A 22,136-nucleotide genomic window follows, 5' to 3' on the forward strand; every position below is an offset into this window, starting at 1 on the left:
GAAGGATCTAGTTGAGGGGTTATAAAACTTTAAATCTCTCGACCCTTCAGAATACCCTACAAAGTAGCAGCTCACTGTTCTGGAGTCCAATTTCATTTCATTTGTCTTGTAAGGCCTACCCTCGATCAGTTGGACAACCCCAAACATGCAAATGCCTAATACTAGGTTTCTTGCTAGTCCATAACTCATATGGGGTTTTGGCTATTGCTTTGCTTGGGACTCTGTTCAAAATGTAAACTACAATTTTGACAGCTTCACCCAAAAGTGATTCTGGTAAGGTGGAATGACTGATCATACTTCTTACTATATCTTTAAGAGTATAGTTTTGCCTCTCTACTACACCATTTTGGCTTGGAGTCCTCAACATGGTGTATTGAGGAACGATACCACAGTCCATCAAATATTTGGCGAATGGCCCTGGACGTTGCTCACTGGATCCATCATATCTACCATAATATTAATCTCCACGATCAGATCTGACGACCTTTATTTTCTTGCTTAGTTGGTTCTCAACTTCAGCTTTAAAATTTTTGAACACATCTAATGACTGAGACTTCTCATGAATCAAATAAAGATAGCCATACGCGAGTAATCATCAATGAAAGTGATAAAATATTGTTGTCCATTCCAAGAAGGGGTAGGAAATGGATCACAAATGTCCGTATGTATCAATTCCAAGACGTCATCGCACCTGTTGGCATCTTTTTTCCTCATATTTGTTTGTTTACCCTTAATACACTCTATATAGGCTTGAAGGTTTGAGAAATCAAGTGGATCAAGAATTCCTTCTGACACAAGCCTTTGAATACGTTGATTTGAAATATGACCCAAACGCCTGTGCCATAACATTGATGAATTCTTATTTGTTAATTTTCGCTTAATGCCATAATTACTTGAATGAAAGGTTTCATTTCCATTAGAGGCCTTTATGTTCAATTTGTATAATTTGTCTGTTAGACTTCCTGTACCAATTACATTTGAATTTAGATAAAGACTAACCATTCCATTTCTAAATGAACAATAATATCCACATTTGTCCAAACATGAAACAAAAATTAAATTCTGTCTAAACGACGGTACTACAAAAGTCTCTTCCAAATCCAAAGTACATCCAAAGTCTAATTATAATCTAAAAAGACCAATATCCTTCACTACAACCTTGTTGTCATTTCCCACATAGATGTATCTTTCACCATTAGTTGGAAGTCGACTCCTTAGGCAAACCTGCATCAAGACACTTATGTGAGTAGTTGCACCTGTATCTATCCACCAAGTGTCAGTAAGCACTATAGCTAAATTAATTTCTGAATAAACAAAGTTGAGAAGTGTATATTTCTTTTCACGCCAAGCAACGTATTTGGTACATGTCTTCTTCATATGACCAACTTTCTGTTGGGCTTTGTGGAGCCTAGTCTTGTTTGATCCGGTTTGGCGACCTGACCCGAATAATATTGCATGGCTTTTTAATGGGAGATTTACTAAGGCTTGTTGGGTCCGTTTAACCTATTGTGGAACCACCTTTTGTAATTAGGGTTTTTTAGTGTGGTGTGGTTGCCATGTTATATATAGAGAGAAAATATTGTAGCCGATGTGGTTGTAAACTGTATTCTTCCCTGATAATAGTGATATCCCTGCAACTCTGTGGACGTAAGCAAATTGCCGAACCAAGTAAATACTGTCTTGTGCGTGTGCTTGTTTTTCTTTGGCGTGTGTTTTCTCTATTTTTGTTTCTCACATGTTGGGAATTCGGTTTAATTCCCTACACTTTCTTACAACAGAAACAAGTGATCTCCTTATCTTGTTTCTTTTGCACTTTTTGCTTTGATGTCCTAGAAAATGCAGTTTGTTTTCCTTTATTGTCCCTCTTTTTTTTCTTGTTGGTACCAAATCCCTGAGATGTGGAAGGCAAGTGAGCATGTTCTATCTTCTCTTGTTTCAATCTCTCCTCCTCTTGTACACATTGAGCAATAAGCTCATTCAGAGTCCATTTTTCCTTTTGTGTGTTATAACTAATCTTGAATAGACTAAATTGTGTAGGCAGAGAGATCAAGACCAAGTGCACGAGTATGTCTTCTGAGAACTCTAACTTTAGTGCCTTGAGTCTAGTCACAGGTTTGGACATTTTCATTATATACTCCCTTATATTCTCTTTCCCTTTGTACCGCATGGAGACAAGCTTACTAAGAATAGTGCTTGTCTCAACCTTTTCATTTGCAGCGAATCAATTTGCTATCTGATCCAAGAATGTCTTGGCTTGGGTCTCCTCAGGTATTGCACCCCTTATAGCTTTTGGAATTGAGTGCTTCATTATCATTAGACTCATGCGATTGGATCACTCCCATTTTTCCATAACAACCCTTTGCTCAGCAGTGCTCCCATTAAGAGAGCGATCCTCTCTTAATGCATAGTCCAAATCCATGCACTCGAGCACAATTATAACTTGCTCCTTCCATTTCTTGAAGTTTGTGTCATTAAGCACAGGAATGTTATTAACATTAGCAAATATAGAAGATGTTGAATTCATAACAATAAAGCTCACAATCAGTCATAAATAAATATCATGCATATATGAATAAATTATTACAAGATACCTAGCACAAACATTAATATTCAGTCTTTGGACAAAAAATATCAACTTGTAATTGGTATTCTTTTACAAAATTAATTCATAAATATTAACGAAAAAAACCCAAAGCAGTATGCCTGTCTTTGGACTCACATACAACACGCAGGATAAACTTTATATGTCACATATTTATGACTACTTTATTTATTATTATATTAAAATAATCTTCCTTTGGACCGATTATTTTATACAATAATAACATGTTTACATATTTCAAAATAAATAAATAAATTATATAATATAAGTTACTTTGGCAACAAATATATATATAACTCATTTATTTTAAAACTATTAAACATAAATGTAACAAGAAATGGTAAATTCTTATTGCATAATATCTCAGCCATGAACCTCCTTAAAAGCAAAGCAATTATGTCAATTCTTACGAATCACCAATACTTTTCATGGAATGCAATGGTATAAGAATCCAAACAAAGGCCCTACCAGTTCTCAATTCAACCGGAGCTTTGAGAACAACAATTCATTAAAGAAATCTTCACCAAATCCTCTCACTCATGCACATATGCAAACTCGCACCATCTTCACGGCGATGCATACTACTTATCATAAAACAAATCTAATAGTGGTGAATGTTGGTGGGCTTCATAACAAAGCTAACAAACAACCACCTTTGCCACACCTTCCTCTAAACAATTTATATCTATCTTTATTCAATTATTTTACTAACAATTCCACTCCTTTTATATATATATATTATAAATATTAAACATTACCTGGTATAGTTCCCATTTCTGGGTTTCAGGGATGGGCGGATTGGGGACTTATTCAAGGACCCATCTTCCAAAAATTAAGAATAAGAACTAAGTGGGCACATGATGCCAAACAACATCAGCAGTGGCACCAGCATCGGAACGACAACACCATCACTGGAACGACGCCATAACGGCATCGCTCTAGATAGCAGCGCAATGAAAACGCCATAGCACCGCCTCCGATCACCAAAATCAGCGTCAAAACGGTGTCAAGGACGCCGGCAGTGCCTCCTCTGTCCGCCAAAATGAACAGCGCCGGAATGACACTATTTTGATTCCCAAACAACCACTTCTCTAAGCCGTGTCATGGCAGTGCAAGGCTAACGATGCCTACAGTGGCTCCTCAGCGACGCCAAAACGGCACCGAAACGGCACTTTTTGATCCCCAATGACGCATTGTAGTGGCTCTTCAGCAACGCTAAAATGAAGCTTGAATGAAGTTGCAAGAACGCCTGCAGTAGAGCCAAAACGGCGCTCCTCACCGGCGTCGCAGGGAAGACACCACCGATCTGTAGCAGGCCTTGGATTGCAATAGCACTTCCAACCCTCATCCAATCAGCGTCGCGGCAATCCTACGTTCGGAGACGCCGACAACAGCACCAAATGATGTCACAACGTGCAAGGCGGCGTCGTAGCATCACCGTCGTCATGGTCGCAATGGTGCCAAGGATCGGAGTCATCTTCTCCGATCACCAATTGTCCGCCAAAACGCCATTGCAGGTAGGGCCACCATGACAGGAGCGAAGTTGTATGCCTGATAAGGGCTTCGACGGATTAGGTTGCAACATATTTTACAAAGAACTATGCATTAAGAATTGAAATATGGCAATTTCTCAAGGATTAAACATGTCGGCTCGAATACCAATTGATATAATTCCATTTTCAAATCCATGTAACATCAGACAAGAATCGTATGCTTAATCATATGAAGAAACTATGCCATAATTTTCTATAGAAAGGGAACAAACCCGAGTCCATTGCGCTTAATGAAGAAGTACGGATCTTCTAAGGCTATAAAGAGGAAACCACCTTTCTGCAATCTCTCTAAAGATGGGAAGAAGGAGAGAAAGAGTTCTATCTATTCAAAAATTAATCAACAAACACCAACCTTGTGAAAATCCCTTTATATATGATTACTACTCAAAAAGTGCTATTTCATAGCTTGTAATTAACTCTTTTAAACACTTTTGAATAGTAGTTATTACCTTTTAACTCAATTGGCATGTTAAGGACCCTTGCAATCAATCTAATCAAATTGTGTAAGTTTTGGTGTTTTTGTTAGTAATTTGATCACCAAAGCAATCCAAGATTGAGGAGAGTTATTTGGAATCCATGGCAAAGCAATGAAGAGCTCAGAAACATGAAGAACCGAAGCTTTAAAGTCCTTTGCCATAAGCAAATCCGGAATCCAAGGAGGGGAAGTAAAGAGAAATCTGCCATGAAGCATTTTTTATGACAGTCATGTCAGCCACTTTTGGAGTACTTCCTGGAGTCCAATTTATACATGCTATATACCATTTCAAAGCTCAGGAAGTCAACAATCCAATGCTTCAAACGCTGCATGATTCGGAGTTGAAATGAAGGAGTTACAGCCATTGGAAGCTAATCACTCCAAGCTGAAGGAAGAATTTTGCACGGCTGCGAAATCACCCTTTTGCTGCAAAATGATTTCGCAGCCATTTTGCACAGTGCTGTGGAATTTCTCCTGAAGTTTCCCTATATTTGCAACAAACTCTTTTAGATCTTTTCTTCAGATATTTTTGTGTCTAAATTTCCATTTTCTCCTTGTATTCAGCCACTCATGTAATTCCTTAGTTAGGAAGTTTCCAAGGAAGGGTAAATTACCTTCCTATATAAACTCTCTTGTAAACACTAAAAAGGTGACACTCGAGGAGCTTTTTCTAGGAGATCCATCATGTATATAGATATAATATATGTGAAATTGACGAACAGAGCACTTGCTCTGTTTTTTCTTCATATTTTTGTTTTCTCATTAGTTTTCTTTCAAGCTCTGAGGATTTTTCCTCAGAGGATGAGAGGCTAGGCTCTTCGTCTCTTGGAGTGAAGAAAGCCGGGTAAGTTTCCGAATGAAAAATTGGAAGTTTTGTTGTTTTAGTTTTTAATGAAGAGAAAGTGTGATCCTTTAGTGATTTCTATATTTTTAGTTAACTTAAAACGCTTTTAAATCACCTGGGCCAACACTTGGTAAGGCAAGTGATCTCCGTCCATGGAGATTCACTAGTTTATCCCTTGCGAGCCTCTAGGAGGTGACTTGAAGGTAGGATTTCTAGAATTGCCAACACTTGGTAAGCTTTTGAACTCCAAGGAGACATCCATTAGTTATCTCTTGCGAGCTTTTAACGGGTAATCCAAGCATAAAGATCACCTTGAATGGCAAGTGCTAGGTGAGAGGTATGAGCCATTGCAAGATGCATCAGTGAGAGGGATTTAGTTTTTGAACCCATTAAAGGGAAGCATCTATACCATACCGGTTAGAGAATTAACTATATGTTAATTCTCTAATGCGAGGAAACAAAACAAGTGACCGGAACTCCCTTTTTGTATAAGGAACCTAAGCCTAGTGATCTAAACTCTAAGAGACACTTTTCTTTATAAGTAAAATCAGTTACTATTTTTGGTTAGTTTAAAACCAAACCTTTTTTTTCATTCAAGCATCTTTATGTTTTCTTTTAAAGCTAACCTTGAAATGAAAAGGCACCAATTCAGCTTTGAATTAATATCATTTGCAAAGTGAAAACCCATCCCAGTGAACGATCCTAGAGCCACTATGCTATAGTAGCTTTGTCTTTGCTACCCTAATTCATGGTGTAATAGGTTATAAATTTTGTTGATTACTCCCTCAATCAAGGAGCACTAGCTGGACACGAATCAGCTGAGACACCAATTGGGCATTAATCAATATACAAATTCCCTCTTTGTCTTAGGGACCATAACCTTTGGACTGTTGGGCCTCGCGTGTCTTAGGCCCATCATCTAAGACCCGTTATGGCATTGGGCTTTACACATAAGGTGGCCCATACTCAATGAAAACAAATTGAAATAGATATGGATAACTTAATAAAAAACTATGCTCCATATGTGAGTCCATAGTGATTTTAACAATAACCAGAATGAAAAGAACGACCCCAATGAGGTAGGTGCTAATATTTGACATCCAGGATAGATCAATACTTCAAGTTTTCTTGAAAGAACAATTGAGTCAGGTAGTTGTGTTATGGCAGTTCCATCTGCATGGAGTTGTGCTAGAAGTTGCAGGCTCCCAAGTTTCTTTAGCAAATTATTTAATTATGAACAACCAGAGACAATGAGTTTTTCAAGAGATGTTAATTTACACATGCCTTTTGGAAGACTCGCAAGGTTTTTACAATTCCTTAAACTCAATAAAACGATACCTTTTAGATGGTCAATTGACAAGGGTAGCCCTTCTATTATTGTTCCATCTAACACAAGCTCTTTCAAATTTTCCATATCCTCTATCATTTCTGCAAAATTCTCTAGTTTTGAACAACTAGAGAGAAAGAGATATTCAAGATATTCCAACTTACAAACACTTATGGGAAGACTCTTAAGATTTTACACCTTTTCAGATCTAATAAAACAAGTCCAGTGAGATGCTCAATTGAGGTAGAAAGTTCCTCGAGAGCAGTTGAAGCCAAATAAAGCTCCAATAAATGTCCCATGTTGCCTTGAATATTTGGAAACTTCTTAAGCCCTGAGCAGCCAGAGAAATTAAGAATTTTAAGCGCTTCCATGTTGATGATGTACGAAAAACTACTAAGCCTTTTGAGTTTTTTAAAGTCAATAAACTAAGCTTGCTCAACTTTCCAATAGATGGGTTAACCTCAAGCAAACTTGAACAACCATCAAGAATTAGTTTCTCCAGATTGGGCACACTAATTAAGAAGTTTCGAATTTTAATGAGGTGTTGAGAGCAACTCAGTCTGATAGTATTTAACTTTTCAAGATGTTGTACAGAAAAAAATGATATAACCTTTCATGGACTCTAGAGATTAACTAAAGAAGAAACATGAATAAATTATCAATAATCATACCATGCCATTTTCCCAGAGTTGTTTTAAGCTGCTATAATGCATGTCAAGTTCTACAAGGTCCTCCACATGAAATCTTGATGGTAGAGATTCCAAAGGATATCCTTGCCAATAGAGATATCTTAGCTCATAAGAAGAGAATTCAAAGTCTTTGGACAACTCTACTTTATTATCCTCCCTGCTTGTAAAAGTAGATTCCTGATCTGAATAGATTTTGAGCAACCTAAGATTTTTCATCATTGCAAAGGATTCGGTAGTAATGTGTATATGCTTTGGTATAGACAAGTCCAAGAGTATGCCTTTAATTGATTCTATTCCCTAACAAACAATGGTAGACAACAAGTAAAGATCAAAATACATAAAAGTAAAGTACAATTTGTAACTTAAAACAAAAATGATATATTATTGAACGATATGCAATCTAAATATCATTCAAGTTTGAAAGTAGGTTTCTTTGCATTTTTCTCTTATCGTTTTTCTTGTCAATACATGATTTACATCATCAACATAGCATAATCTGCTCCATTTTCTAGGCTCTCAGGAAATTCTTTTTGAACAACGTCTTGCTTCATTTGTTGTAACAAATCATGCATCCATATCTTGTTGTCTAAAATAGTTATAAGGCACTTATCAATGATGATTTTTATTCCAACCTTTGCGTAGAAGTTGCAAGCATCTAGGATTCTTATAACAAAATCTTTATCCTCTCCATTAACGAAACAAGCAACATCTAGGAATATTTGCTTTTGTTTGCACTCTAATTCATCATAACTTCTCCTGAGCACGCTTTGAATTTCTTGGTTAGCTTCTTGTTCTAGTTTATGCAATTCATCTTCCCATTCACCTAGTGTCTTGTCACATAGGAAACAACCTAAAACTTTAAGACACAATGGAAGACCATCAACATAACGTACCACAAAGTTTGAAAGTGTTTCATAATATTCTTTGGGTTGGTTCTGATTAAATGCATGCCAACTAAAGAGTTCAATAGCTTCCTTTTGATTCAGTTTCTTAACCTCATATAATGCATCCATTTCACGTCCCAACAAATGCTTCTCTCTAGTTGTTATAATAATTCTACTTCCTAGACCGAACCAATTATGATCACTGGCTAAAGCTTCCAATTGCCTCAACTTGTCAATATCATCAAGAACCAAAGAACCTTTTTACAACATAGCCTGTCTTTCATCATAAGGATCCCTTCATCAACATTGTTTGGTGATTCAACCCTTCTTATCGAGCTATCATAAAGGAGTTGTTTTTGTAAATCAAGTAGACCCTTTCTCTTGGAACCCTCTCTAACATCACAATAAAGCAAGTAATCATGAAATCAAAGGCAATATGGTTAAATAAAACTTTGGCAATGGTGGTCTTACCCATTCCTCAAATCCATAGATCCCAACCATGCAAACATCATTTGGTAATGGGTTTATAATCTGCAAAATAATTTCTACCAAGCGAGAACCCATCCCAATTACATTCTTCTCAACATGTAAGAGTTTTGACTCAATCCTGCAAAATAGTGCAAGTAATATCCTTAATAGCATCTGCTTCAGACCTACACCAGAAAGGTACATACATTGATGAGTTAGCAAAAAACATACATGGATGAGCCAATAGAGTAACAAATAGCAAAAAACATGAACTAAATTTGATTATGCATAGTCTCATTTATAAACCTAAATTATGGGCAAATAGAATGTGTTAGGGGAGTAAGGATGAATTAATTATATCGCAAATTTAAGTGTTTTCATTATGTCAATATACATTACAATGGAGATCAATAAGGTAATAGTGTGAAATCTATTTAGCTAACATGAACTACATCATTGGCAATCCTTAGACAAATAGAGATATTATTCTTGGATGATATTTAGCCGCTTTTTCAAGCACCATTAGAACAACATTAAAAAAGAGGCCTTCTAAATGTAGTCCTTTAATCATCTTTGGTAACCTTCATCCATATTAGAAGAGCATTCACCTCCCTTCTTAGATTATGTTGGCCTTTATTGAAAACTTTACATACTTTCATAAGCTACTTTTTTCATGAAGTCTATCCTAAGATGGTATTTGTATGAATTAGAAAACACTAAGAAAAATCAAGAATATTTGTTTGTGCATACCAGCAAATTAACCCTAGAAATAAATTAAAAGAAATAGGAAATCAATTAAATTTCAATATAAGACATAGTTATATCTTCCAAATGAGACAATTTTGAAGACTAAATATATAGATCATTGTTAAATATTTACTTATATTTGTTATAAAATCTTTAAAAAGAAATAAATGATGAAGAAGAAAGGTGAGTTTACCAAAAATCAACTTATTCCCATTGGTAGAGTTGATTACAACGAAATCCTGCTTTTACCAATTATCAATGATTATCAAATAGTAAAAGCAATGTATCTTAATCACACATGCAATTCCAAATAAAACATCATCATTTTCACATACAGCCAAAACAATCTCTATTTCCCGATAACAAAATGAAAAAGAGGAAGGGAAAGCCCACCAAAAAAGTAAGATGTAAACAAGACACCTTATTGAAATCTAGAATTTTTCTTTTTTGTGTGAACAAATTAAAAAAGAGTTCCTTTTTGGAGTTTCAAGGATAAAGATGAAGTTTGAAAGCCTTTGTTTTGAATAAAACAAAAGGATATATGACCTTTTAAATTATCAAATTTTAAAGTCTCATGAAGAAGCTTTTGCCTTCTATCTTGAGTTCCACATACATGACTTCAAGTCGTAAGACCTTTTATATGCAACTAATATCTTGAAAGAGTAAGACTATATCATATAGGATAAAAAAAACTCCAAATTAGTTCTCCGATGAGAAAAACATCATATTTGTCCCTTTCATTTCAAAGAGTCACATGCTTGACCATCATTTTTTTTGTGGAGAAGTAGTTTGGAGAAATGCTTTAGAAAATCTATGATTTTCCTATTTTAACTTTTATGGGCCATGAACCTAGGTGATCTGTTAATAACCAGAATCAAGCCTCGAATTAATAATGAATAAGATTTTATTTTTTAGGACAAGACACAAATGCGAATATAGTTTTTCATAGATTTTTCTTTTATCATGTATAAAAAACAAAGAAAACTTGCAAAAGATTGTATGAAACAAGCTATATTTACCCATTCTGTACATGCCATCCAGAAAGATTGGCTGGCCACTTCCGTCAACGCTGCCCCCACCTCTCTACCTTCCTCCTTCCCTCCTCATGGTCTTTATGACAGGCAAATGCTTCTCCATAACTTTCCATCTATTTTCGCACATAGGATGGTTCCAGGTGGTAGAAAATCAGAAAAACTAATTTTCCATTTTGGTTCTTGCACTCAATGATCTTTGCCAATTCATCCAAACACCACTTGGACTGGGCATAGTGTTCAGAGAGAATTACAAGGCTGCACCTTGACTCCTCAATAGGTGTCAATGTGCAAGTTGTGAGCTCAATCACTCCTACTACTAAGTCAAACCTCATTATATAGTATAGCAACCATGAGTGCAATGACCAAAAGAGATTGCTCACTTTCTTTTACAATTGTAATTTTTTTTAATTTGAAAGAAATTGGTAAACCATAAACTCCAATGCCTTCCTAATGCTATGCACTTAATAAGGTTTACTAAAACCATTGCTCATTCCATCACAAGATGTTTTAATATCTCCATGGATTTTGTTGAAGGTCTACCACCTTTCAAAGGGAAACAAACTATAATGGTTGTTATATATTGTCTCATAGATTAAGATGACTTTTGTCCCTTATCACATCCTTATACAACCTCTACAATAGCTTAACTTTCATGGAAAACATTGTCAAGTTGCACTTATTATTTATACTTGCATATGTTATATTTAAGTAAATATCCATGCACAAAATTAAATATTAAAATAAAACTTTGGTAAATAAATTAATTTTAATTACATTTTTTATTTATTTCTACATTAGTTTATTTAGATTAAATTGGTAATTTTGTTTTATTTATCCTAGTTTAATACTATACATACTTTCCTACAACTTACATTGCTTGTGAAGACTCAAAGTGTAAAAAATGAACTTGGGAAATACAGGTAAGTATTGTGAGCTATGAAAAGGATAATGACTTTTAGGCAGGCATAAAGTTGGCATTAGGAAATTGAAAATTGAGTGTTTAATTTAATTGAAAAATAGGATTCTAAAGTTGAGCGTGCACTTAAGCACCCTAATCAATCACTCAAATATTCCTTAAGAGTGCACAAGCATCAACAAGGGTCGCTTAAGCTTTACTTAAAAGGCGCTCAAGCATTCAAGCCCTAAATTGCCTAGTTTGGACAATTTGTGAAGTTTACAATTTTTATCATTTTACAAATTTGTTTTTGGGAAAATCATGATTTCAAAATCTTGTCCTAAGTGTACTAGGTATACAATCATTACTATTTGCATTTAACTCAAAACTCTCAAACTGATTTGCCAATGTTCAAGGCTTTGTGATAAAGTATCGCCTCCTTCTTAAGGTGTTGAGGAGTCCACTAAGGTGCATAAAAGTTTTACGTCATCAACATGGGTTAGGTGTAGGACTAGAGCATAAGTTTCAAGGAGTAGCAACTACTAGATAAATTTATGTACTTAATTCTTTATAAGTAATGAATATTTTACCATTGGAATCTCCTACCCCATGATATTTTACTTAGATAAAGTGTCTGGGAGACTTTGTGGGAGGTTTTTCATATATATGGCATATTTCCTTGTGTGATTGGAATTATTGAAATAACCAATAATTATTAATCTAATTAAAAAATTCATTAAAAAAATTGGTAATTTGTAGGCTAAATTCTAAGAACTACCTATGCAACCCTCACCACCCTACCTTAGATAGTTTCATGGTATGAGATATTAAACTTTCATTTTCAAATTTGATTTAAATGATTTTTAAAATTATAAAACGATCATGATAATATTTCTAATAAGACTTTTATATCTTTTGTTGTAAATAAATAAGGAAAACATGATCATCACTTACAATTTTTTTAATAAAATTTGTAATTAAATATAAAAAAAACATATGGTTGTAAATAAAATTTTAAATATTTTTAAACAAAAAATAATGTACGATTTTATATCATCAAATATATCCAAATTAGATGACTTATCCTTTAATATTAAAGGCATCTTCAGTTCTGCAAATTATTGTTAAGTATTACAAATGTTATAATAAATAAATTATTTTTCTTCAAAATAATTTCAACAATAACATTATTGATTATTTTATCATTCCTTAAGGTTTTTCCTAACATTTTTATGAGTTTTGATCAATTTTTATCACACCAATATTTTTTTACTAAATTTTTGTGTAATAATTTTGATATTTATGAAAATTCAAAGATTAATATTTTTTACAATTATGATATTTTAATCTCTACAAGGAAAAATTCAAATAAGGAAATCAATGCAACGTTGGAGTCAATGAATGGATATTTTTCCCTTAGCTTGAACAATCTTATACATAATTATTAGAGCACTAGGTATCCCCTTAAAGGGATTATGTCTTTCTTCCCCCAATTTCTGTTTTTGAGGTCTTAATATGTGAATCAACTTCCAAGTAAGAAGCTTAAGCTCAAAGTGATTCCAAAGCAATCCAATGTGACATCAAGCTATGGAAGATCAAGTATGGGTCAAGTAGAGATCACAAGAAAGGAGGAAATGAGAGATTGATACTAGAACTCCCTTTTGGTAAGACAGTTCACTTGTATATTGATAATTGATTTAGTACAGTTTGGTAGCTGGGAATGCTCTGACGGCTTTTCATCTTGAGACAAAGTTTTCCACATAAATAATTTGTGTCTAATTGTGTGATTTCATTTTAGCTTATCATCTATAACATAATCATAACAAATAATGTGAAATTGAATTCGATTTTTAACTTTAAGTTTTAATTCAATTAATTGGTTTGGTTGAATCTCTTATTGATTGATTGAAGTGCTTCTTTACCTTAATAGAAAGATTTTTTTGGAAAGTTTTTGGTAATAGCAAGAACATGACATTATCCAAGGAAAATGTCGATGCATTGAAAAAGTGGAAAATTTTAAGATGAAATGATAATGTCTATGCTCAACATAAAATTTCCAGCTCATAAAATTTGATAATTAAATCCTAAAGCTAAAATTAATGAGTAGAGAGTACATGATTCAAAATCCAATACGAAAATTCATGGTTTGGCAACTTAACCATCTGTATTGGAGTTGGAAAGACTAATATTAGCTAATCAAGATGTTCAACTAAGTATATCAGCCGAAGTTCGTCCAAAATTGAAAAGGAAGTGTTCTTTTGCAGAAAAAGAAAAACAAATGAAGATAGCAAAATGCTTTGAGACAAAAGAAAGAAAAGAAAACGAACCAAAGAGGTAGTAAGGAAGAAGTTGACAGATAATGTTTGAGAAGAGAAATATGAAATGCACTACAAAGAATTCAAATAGAACAATGTTGAATGCTTCCACTATGGTAAGAAAATGTTGACCAAAGGAAAAAAATCAACTAAAAGTAACTTGGTTATATGTATATGCTAATCACTAAGGTTATGTTCGGTTCCTGAAAAGTACTAAGAAAAGAAAAGGAAGTGCCAAGGAAAACAAGCAAACGAACCTACAAAAAAGTAATCAAACTTGGAGAATTGGAATGTTATGTAGCATTTAGTTATCGAAACAGTCAACAATGATAAAGAAAAATAAAGACCAAAAAAGGACAAAATTCAAACCTCTACAAATCAATTAAGAGTAAAATGTGCATGGCTACAACCAATAAAGTAGAATTAATTCCTCAAATTAAATAAGTAGACAACAAGTTTAATAAATTCCAATGCTCTAGAAGCCAAAAGAACTACAAAGCTTCATAAACATTGTACAAACAACTCATCCAGCCACATGGTTTTGCAGCTGGAAAAATTAGTGGTTCTAGAAACATTGCCATTTTTAAAATCTCTGTATCTTCACTCTTAAAGCTGAACATCTTACTGATGTTAAGACCATCCAACCAGATAACATTTCACCAAATTCTATAAACAATGAATTGAGTAAACCATTCCAGCACTTTTGTCACAGCAGTGAAACTAACTGGGTGCATAAAGAACAGCTGACAATTATATACAATAATTCATAAGAATGCAAAATTCCAAGCTGGTGGCACCGCTGCATTAATTTGAAAGGAATTGCTCCGCAGGAACCAACTAGGTTCATAAATAATAGCCGACAACTTGCATTCATCACCCAACACCAACTTTGCTTCATTTTCTTACTCAAACAACTCATATGCGCCACCAGTGCTAGATAGAACTCAAACTGTTAGAAACTTACATAGGTTTAACAACATATTCCAGCATAATCAAAGGTTAGATTCAAATAAAAATGTTTGCCAAAAACATTGAAGAAAAGAAGAAAGACTCCTTCAAGAATTTCAGTTGCTTCAATCAAAATAAATTAATAAGAGAAAAGATGAAGACTAACCAGAGGTTGACAGAGATATAATATACTGACATGATTCGAGGAGTTCGCCAAGAATCATTGACAACAAAAATCATCATTGATTTCAAGCATGCATGACCAAATCAACAGAGGAGAGGTTTTTATTGGAAGAAAGCGCCTGGATGATGGTAGTCATTCTTGAGGGCGTTTGCGCTTGAGCTTGAGCGTGGGACTGTTAGAGGGCCCCTGACTGCTACCACTAGAACTAGAGTCCATTCCACTTCCATGGAGTCCATCTCTGTCACTGCTTCTCTCGACTACATTACATCCCCTACTCTTAAGTTGTTTTCTATTTTGTGGATGGATTCCTTCAAGATCTTCTGCATATATAAGACATACCCCACACTTCTTCACCACATTGGATGCACTTGAGTTGAATCTGTGGGCTGCTTCAAAAGAAATCTCAATGTAATTCCAGTCATTGGGGTCATTGAATTGAAACAACCTCAACTGGGAACATGGTTGATAACCCAGCCAGACGTGTTCTGACCCAAGAATGTCTCCTTTCCAATGGAAATCATGACCAAAGTCTTTCAAGTCTCCATAATAAAAAACATCAGAATTCAATCGACATATAATTCTCTCAGGGAGATGTTCAAGAATAGAGCAGAGAACAAATCCTAAGAAGTCATCATTGTACCAATCTGTAGGCAGCTCTATTTTTATAAACGATCCCACATTCTGATGCCAGATCCACTCGGGAATTCCACTGCCAGGAAAAACAATACTAAATGCAATATTTTCAAGCAATTTCTGCATCACAACAGGTGAGGTAGTTACAGAGGAAACAGAAGCAGAGGAAGACGCATCATTATGTGGAAATCTTTGTAATGCATTTCTCTTTTGATCACTGGATTGGTCCTCAACTGGTTTGGAACAAGTATAGAATAGGAACTGTAACCCCTGCAATGTGCATACACTGGATGAGCTTGGAAAAAGGGCAGTGCAATTGTGTGCATCTACGTCTCGGATACTTGGGGAAGCTCTGGAATTATTATGAGACTCTGGCAATGCCCCAATCTGAGGTCTTTTAGATTTGTAAGTTGACTGATGCCAGCAGGTATACTTAGAAAATTATTTCTGCTTAGATCTAATTTCTTCAATGATATTAAGGAGCAAATATCATTGGGGATTGCTCCTTCTATTAGTTTGAGGTCACTTAGATCTAAATTTGTGAAGGACCTGAAACTAAAAAAACTAGAAGGCAAGCGCAAACCGACCCCATTTGAACTGTTTCTATGCAATAACCAGAATGAAAAGAGTGACCCCAAAGAGGTAGGTGCTAATATTTTACATCCAGGATAGATCAATACTTGGAGGTTTCTCAAGAGAACAATTGAGTCAGGTGGTTGTGTTATAGCAGTTCCATCTGCATGGAGCTGTGCTAGACATTGCAGGCTCCCGAGGTTCCTTGGCAAATTGTTCAATTGTGAACAACCAGAGACAATGAGTGTTTCAAGAGATGTCAATTTACACATGCCTTTTGGAAGACTCACAAGGTTTTGGCATTTCCTCAGATTCAATAAAATGAGGCCTTTTAGACGGTCAATTGATGAGGGTAGCCCTTCTATAGATGTTCCATCTAAAAGAAGCTCTTTCAAGTTTTCCATATCCACCATTACTTCTGGAAAATTCTCTAGTTTTGAACAGCCAGAAAGAAACAGATATTCAAGGGATTCCAACCTACAAATACTCGTGGGAAGACTCTTAAGATTTTTGCATCTTTTCAGATCTAATAAAACAAGTCTAGTGATATGCCCAATTGAGGAGGGAAGTTCCTCGATAGCAGTTGAAGCCAAATGAAGCTCCAATAAATGGTCCATGTTACCTCGAATATCTGGAAACTTCTTAAGCCCTGAGCAGCCAGAGAAATTAAGAATTTCAAGCGCTTTCATGTCGATGATGCTAGGAAAACTGCTAAGCTTTTTGCAGTTTTTCAAATTCAATAAAATAAGCTTGCTCAGCTTTCCAATAGACGGGTGAAGCATAAGCAAACTTGAACAACCATCAAGAATTAGTTTCTCTAGATTGGGTGCACGAATTGAGATGTCTGGAATTTCAATGAGGTGTTGAGAGCAACTCAGTCTGATAGTATTTAACTTTTCAAGAAGCTGTAATAGAAAAAAAAAAAAAATAAAATTCTTCAATGTATAAGCTTTCATGGATTTGGAGATTAACTAAAGAAGAAACATGAAAAAATAAGCATACCGTGTCATTTTCCCAAAGTTGTGTTAAGCTGCTATAACGCATATCAAGTTCTACAAGGTCCTCCGCAAAAAAACTTGATGGCAAAGATTCCAAAGGATATCCTTGCCAATAGAGATATCTTAGCTCTGAAGAAGGGAATTCAAAGTCTTTGGACAACTTTACTTTATTATCGTCCCTCATAGAAGAAGATTCATGATCCAAATAGATTTTCAGCAACCTAAGATTCTTCATCATCTCCAAGGATTCAGTAGTAATGTGTATCGGCTTTGGTATAGACAAGTTAAAGTATCCCTTTAATTGCCTTTGTTCCCTAACAAACAAAAGTAGACAACAAGTGAAGAGCAAAATACATAGAAGTAAATTAAGATTTATAACTTCAGAAAAATGATATTATTGAAGATTTTGTATTCTAAATATCATTCAAGTTTGAAAGTAGGTTCATTTGCATTTTGTTCTTACCATTTTTCTTGTCAACACACGACTTACAACCTCAGGATAGCACAATCTGCTCCATTTTCCAGGGTCTTCAGGAAATTTTTGTCCAACAATGCCACATCCCATATGTTGTAACAAATCATGCATCCATATGTTGTTGTCTATAATACTTATGAGGCACTTATCACCAAGGACTCGTAGTCCACTCTCTGCAAAGAAGTTGCAAGCATCTAGGATTCTTGTAACAAAATCTTTATCCTCTCCATTAAAGAAGCAAGCAACATCTAGGAATATTTGCTTTTGTGTGCGATCTAATTCATCATAACTTCTCATAAGCACACATTGAATTTCTCGGTTAGGTTCCCGTTCTAGTTTATGCAATTCACTTTTCCATTGATGTATTGTCTTGCCATATAGGAAAGAACCCAAAACTTTAAGACCTAACGGAAGACCATTAACATAATGCACCACAGAGTTTGTAACTATTTCATAATCTTCTTTGGGATGGTTTTGTTTAAACGCATTCCAGCTAAAGAGTTCAACAGCTTCCTTGTGATCTAATTTCTTAGCCTCATATAATGCATCCATTTCATGCACCTCTAATAAATGCTTATCTCTAGTTGTTACAATAATTCTACTTCCTAAACCAAACCAATTATGATCACCAGCTAAGGCTTCTAGTTGATTCAAATCATCAACATCATCAAGCACAAGAAGGACCTTTTTAAAGCATAGTCTATCTTTTATCATATGGATCCCTTCGTCAACGTTGCTTATAAAGTTCTTCCTTCTTGGCAAAATATCTTGAAGGAGTTGCTTTTGTAAATGAAGTAGACCTCGACTTTTGGAGTCCTCTCTAACATTAGCAATAAAGCTAGCAATCATGAATTGAGCGGCAATTTGGTTATATAAAACTTTGGCAATGGTTGTCTTACCAATTCCTCCAAATCCATAGATCCCAACCATGCGAACGTCATTTGATAATGGGTCTATAATCTGAGGAAAATTTTCTTCCAATTGGTCCAAACGATAATCCATCCCAATGAGCTTCTTATCAACATGTAAGATTTTTTGACTAAATCTCATCAAAATAACGTGAGTAATATCCTCAATATAATTTGCCTCAGACCTGCCACCAGTAAGGCACATAAATGGGTGAGGCAATAGAGTAACAAACAATAGAAAACATGAAGTAAACTTTACTATGTTTGGTTTCATATAAACACTTGAATTATGGGCAAGTAGAATATGTTAAAGGGGAAAAAGATGAATTAATTAGATCTTTCATGCACCATTAGAACACCATAAAAAAGGGGTGTTCTAATTAATGTTGTCCTTTATTCATCTTTCCCACCTCCATACTTACTATTTTAGTTTTCAATACTTGATATAATCATGTAATAACTCTAGATTGCTAGGTTGCTTTACTGGTATGATGTAAAAGGTCCTAAATTTGTATAAAGTTTATTAGACCCTCTAATAGATTTCTGTTTTATAGAGATACTCGCAGAAGATTATATGTATAAAAAAAATATGCATATTCTGTACTTACCAATCATGTACATGCCATCCAGAAAGACTACCCACTTCGCTCAAAGCTGCCCTCCACCTCTGTGTCTTGTGGCCAAACCCATTTCTTTCATGATAAGCGAATGCTTCTCCATAGCTGCCCTTCTGATATCGCACATGGGAAGGATCCACATGACAGAAAACTGGAAAAACTATTTTTCCCATTTCTTCCCTGCACTCCATTATCCTCGCCAGTTCGTCCAAACACCAGTTGGAACGAGCATAGTTGTGCGAGAGAATTACAAGAACCAACCTTGACTTCTCAATAGCGTACAAAAGACCTGGTGCAATATCTTCTCCCCGTAGATCATCGATTCTAAAGGTATGAATCCCTTTCCGATATAAAGCTGCATAGAGATTATCCGTGAAGTTGTGGCTGGTATCTTTACCCTTAAAGCTCAAGAAAACTTCATAATCCCATGGACCAATAGAAGTAGAAGAAGAAGAAGAGGACATCCTAGGACAATCCATGCCCACGAGGTTCTTTTCAACATGTAAGAGCTCCCGGTTTAAACTCCTGCAAATAGTGGAAGTAATCTCCTCGATAACAAGTGCCTCAGACCTGCCAGTTGTAAAGCATGAGACCTTTGGTGAGTCAACAGATACAAACACGAAACTTATCGTCTTGAAAGAGTATTGCCCTGCCATCATTGCTCGCTTCCAGAGAAATGGTTCAGAAAATGTATGATTTTTCTATTTTAAATAACAAAAGATGCATTTACATTCAGTTTATAACACTTTTTGCACATAGGATATGGAGATCCTGAATTTGGAAGAGTCTCTTAATTAATTTTCCCAATCAGGAGGAGATATAAGATGTTGATTACAACTTTAAAAAGGATTTCCGATTCATCATCAGGTGTAAAAAAAATAACGAATACTTGGAAATAAATAAAAAAAAATTGATATTTACCCATCCTGTAAATGCCATCCACTAATATTGGCCACCTCCGTCAACGCTGCCCTCCACCATTGTATCTGGTCTGGGTTTCTTCCATGCCTTTCAAATGCTTGTTCATAACTCCCAGTCTGTCTTCGCACATCGGATGGCTCCACGTGGTAGAAAATTGGAAAAACTAATTGTCTCATAGACTTCCGCCACTCCATGATCTTCACCAGTTCGTTCAGACACCACCTAGAACGGGCATAGTTTTTCGAGAGAATTATGAGACAAATCCTTGACTCTTCAATAGCTTTTAAAAGTTCTGGTGCAATCTCTTCTCCTTTTCGTAGCTCTTCAGCATCTCTAAAGGTACGAATCCCTTTCCGATTCAAAGCTCTGTAGAGATGATCTGTAAAATTGTGGCGGGTATCTTCACCCATAAAGCTCAAGAAACATCGTAATTCCATCTTTGACTTTGAGGGTTTGCAAAAGCCATCCACTTTTGCTACGAGGCCTCACTCAGCTTAAATTGCAGGTAAACACTGGTAGGTGGAAGGACACCGATGAACTCTCCCTTGGAAGGTGGGGATGCTGTGTGCTGAAATTCTTGAGAAGTTCTCTCCTGGATCTCGAGTCTTTTCGATTGTTTACAAATGATTCTCCATGTATCAAATATAAAAACTGATTTTAATATTTTTAATTATTATTTTATTTTAGATGCCCATGACACATGAATCTGACCAAACTGGCTTTAGCATACAGGTTCTCATGCCCATGTATCCATCTTCTCCGAGGAAGAAAGAAAGACAATGAAATCCCACGGAATTCATTTTGTGGGAAAGGTGGGTTTTTATTTTTTATTTTTTATTTTAAATGAAATAAAGGGTTAATTTCTTGATATTGAACGTAAATAGATTAATTCACTCTTAATATAAGATTTAGTTACTTTAGCAACATGTATTTCACTTATAAAATTTTACATTTAGAAATAAGAATTCATTTTGTAGAAAATAGTTAAACACATTTATCTAAGATATTTTTACCTAAATTCTCCTAAAAAATAAATGAAATAAATTTGTAAAAGTGTTAACGAAACAAAATTTGAAACTACCATTGATCAAATGTGGTGATTAAATGTATTTACATCAAATATCAAGGATTTGATTGAGTAAAATTAGCCCTAAAATAAGTGTTTAAGTTAGATACTTATTTAAAAAAAAAAAAAAAAAATTGACTCAAAACCTCACATAAAACTTGTTGCCATTTCATGAAAATTGAATTTTATTCTCTTCAAAATACATTATCCACCCATGATCTAGTTTTCTTATAGTTTATTGGCAAATTACAATTTAAAACCAAATTTTAAACAAATTCAGTTCTCTAGGGTTTTATTTTCTCGAACTTGTTTTAAAAAATACTTTTTTGGGCATTTTTTATTTAAAATAAGAGTATTCTATAAATTATTTTTTAAAGAAAAAATAAAAAAAATTGACAATTTTAATTGTTTGTAAAAACAATTTTTTTTTTAAATTTATAAAAATTGTAAAGTCAATTCATATGAGATTAATTTAATTTACATTATTATAGATTTAATCTTGGTAGGTTGGAATGGAGGACGAAATTTCGTGCCATTGACCTAAGAAACATTCAAGTGTTTTCTCCTAATATTTAAAGACTCCGTATATTGATTGGTTTCCTTATGATAATTTAATATCATTTTAGGTGAATGACATGTCCATCACTTATCTATCTTTTTTATATTTTTAAAAGAATGTATGGTTATCTACTATTAAAATGATAATTTAATATCATTTTAGGTGAATGACATGTCCATCACTTATGATAATACTGATTTTCAATTATTTATATAAAAAAAGTTTTAAAATACAATGAAAAATCCAAATTGTTAAAATATAATTATTATGGTTGCATGAATAGTGATGCAATAAAGACTAAAAAAACTTATGTGAAAGGTCAATGGATATTTTGGTATTTTGATATCTTATATAATTTCCATAAATTATATAAGTTATATGGACCAAATCTTAATTTTTGAGCCCAAAACACAATTTTCCC

General features: G+C 34.5%; 2 protein-coding genes across 2 annotated transcripts; both read right to left on the reverse strand.

Annotated features, from left to right (window-relative positions):
- Nucleotides 1-15,097: 15,097 nt before the first annotated feature.
- On the reverse strand, nt 15,098-16,584 carry LOC117905650 (disease resistance protein RPS4-like). The gene is made up of 2 exons (XM_034818535.1): nt 16,462-16,584; nt 15,098-15,718 (listed from the first exon to the last, which is right to left on the reverse strand). The coding sequence occupies exons 1-2, from the start codon at nt 16,582-16,584 to the stop codon at nt 15,098-15,100; spliced, it is 744 nt and encodes a 247-aa protein (XP_034674426.1).
- An 869-nt stretch (nt 16,585-17,453) lies between these two features.
- Nucleotides 17,454-20,527, reverse strand: LOC117905651 (disease resistance protein RPV1-like). The gene is made up of 4 exons (XM_034818536.1): nt 20,091-20,527; nt 19,161-19,739; nt 17,633-18,737; nt 17,454-17,483 (listed from the first exon to the last, which is right to left on the reverse strand). Exons 1-4 carry the CDS (start codon nt 20,525-20,527, stop codon nt 17,454-17,456), a joined length of 2,151 nt encoding a protein of 716 aa, XP_034674427.1.
- Between the last annotated feature and the right edge of the window lie 1,609 nt (nt 20,528-22,136).

The sequence above is a fragment of the Vitis riparia genome, chromosome 18 (assembly GCF_004353265.1).
Source record: "Vitis riparia cultivar Riparia Gloire de Montpellier isolate 1030 chromosome 18, EGFV_Vit.rip_1.0, whole genome shotgun sequence".
Classification (NCBI taxonomy): Eukaryota; Viridiplantae; Streptophyta; class Magnoliopsida; order Vitales; family Vitaceae; genus Vitis; species Vitis riparia.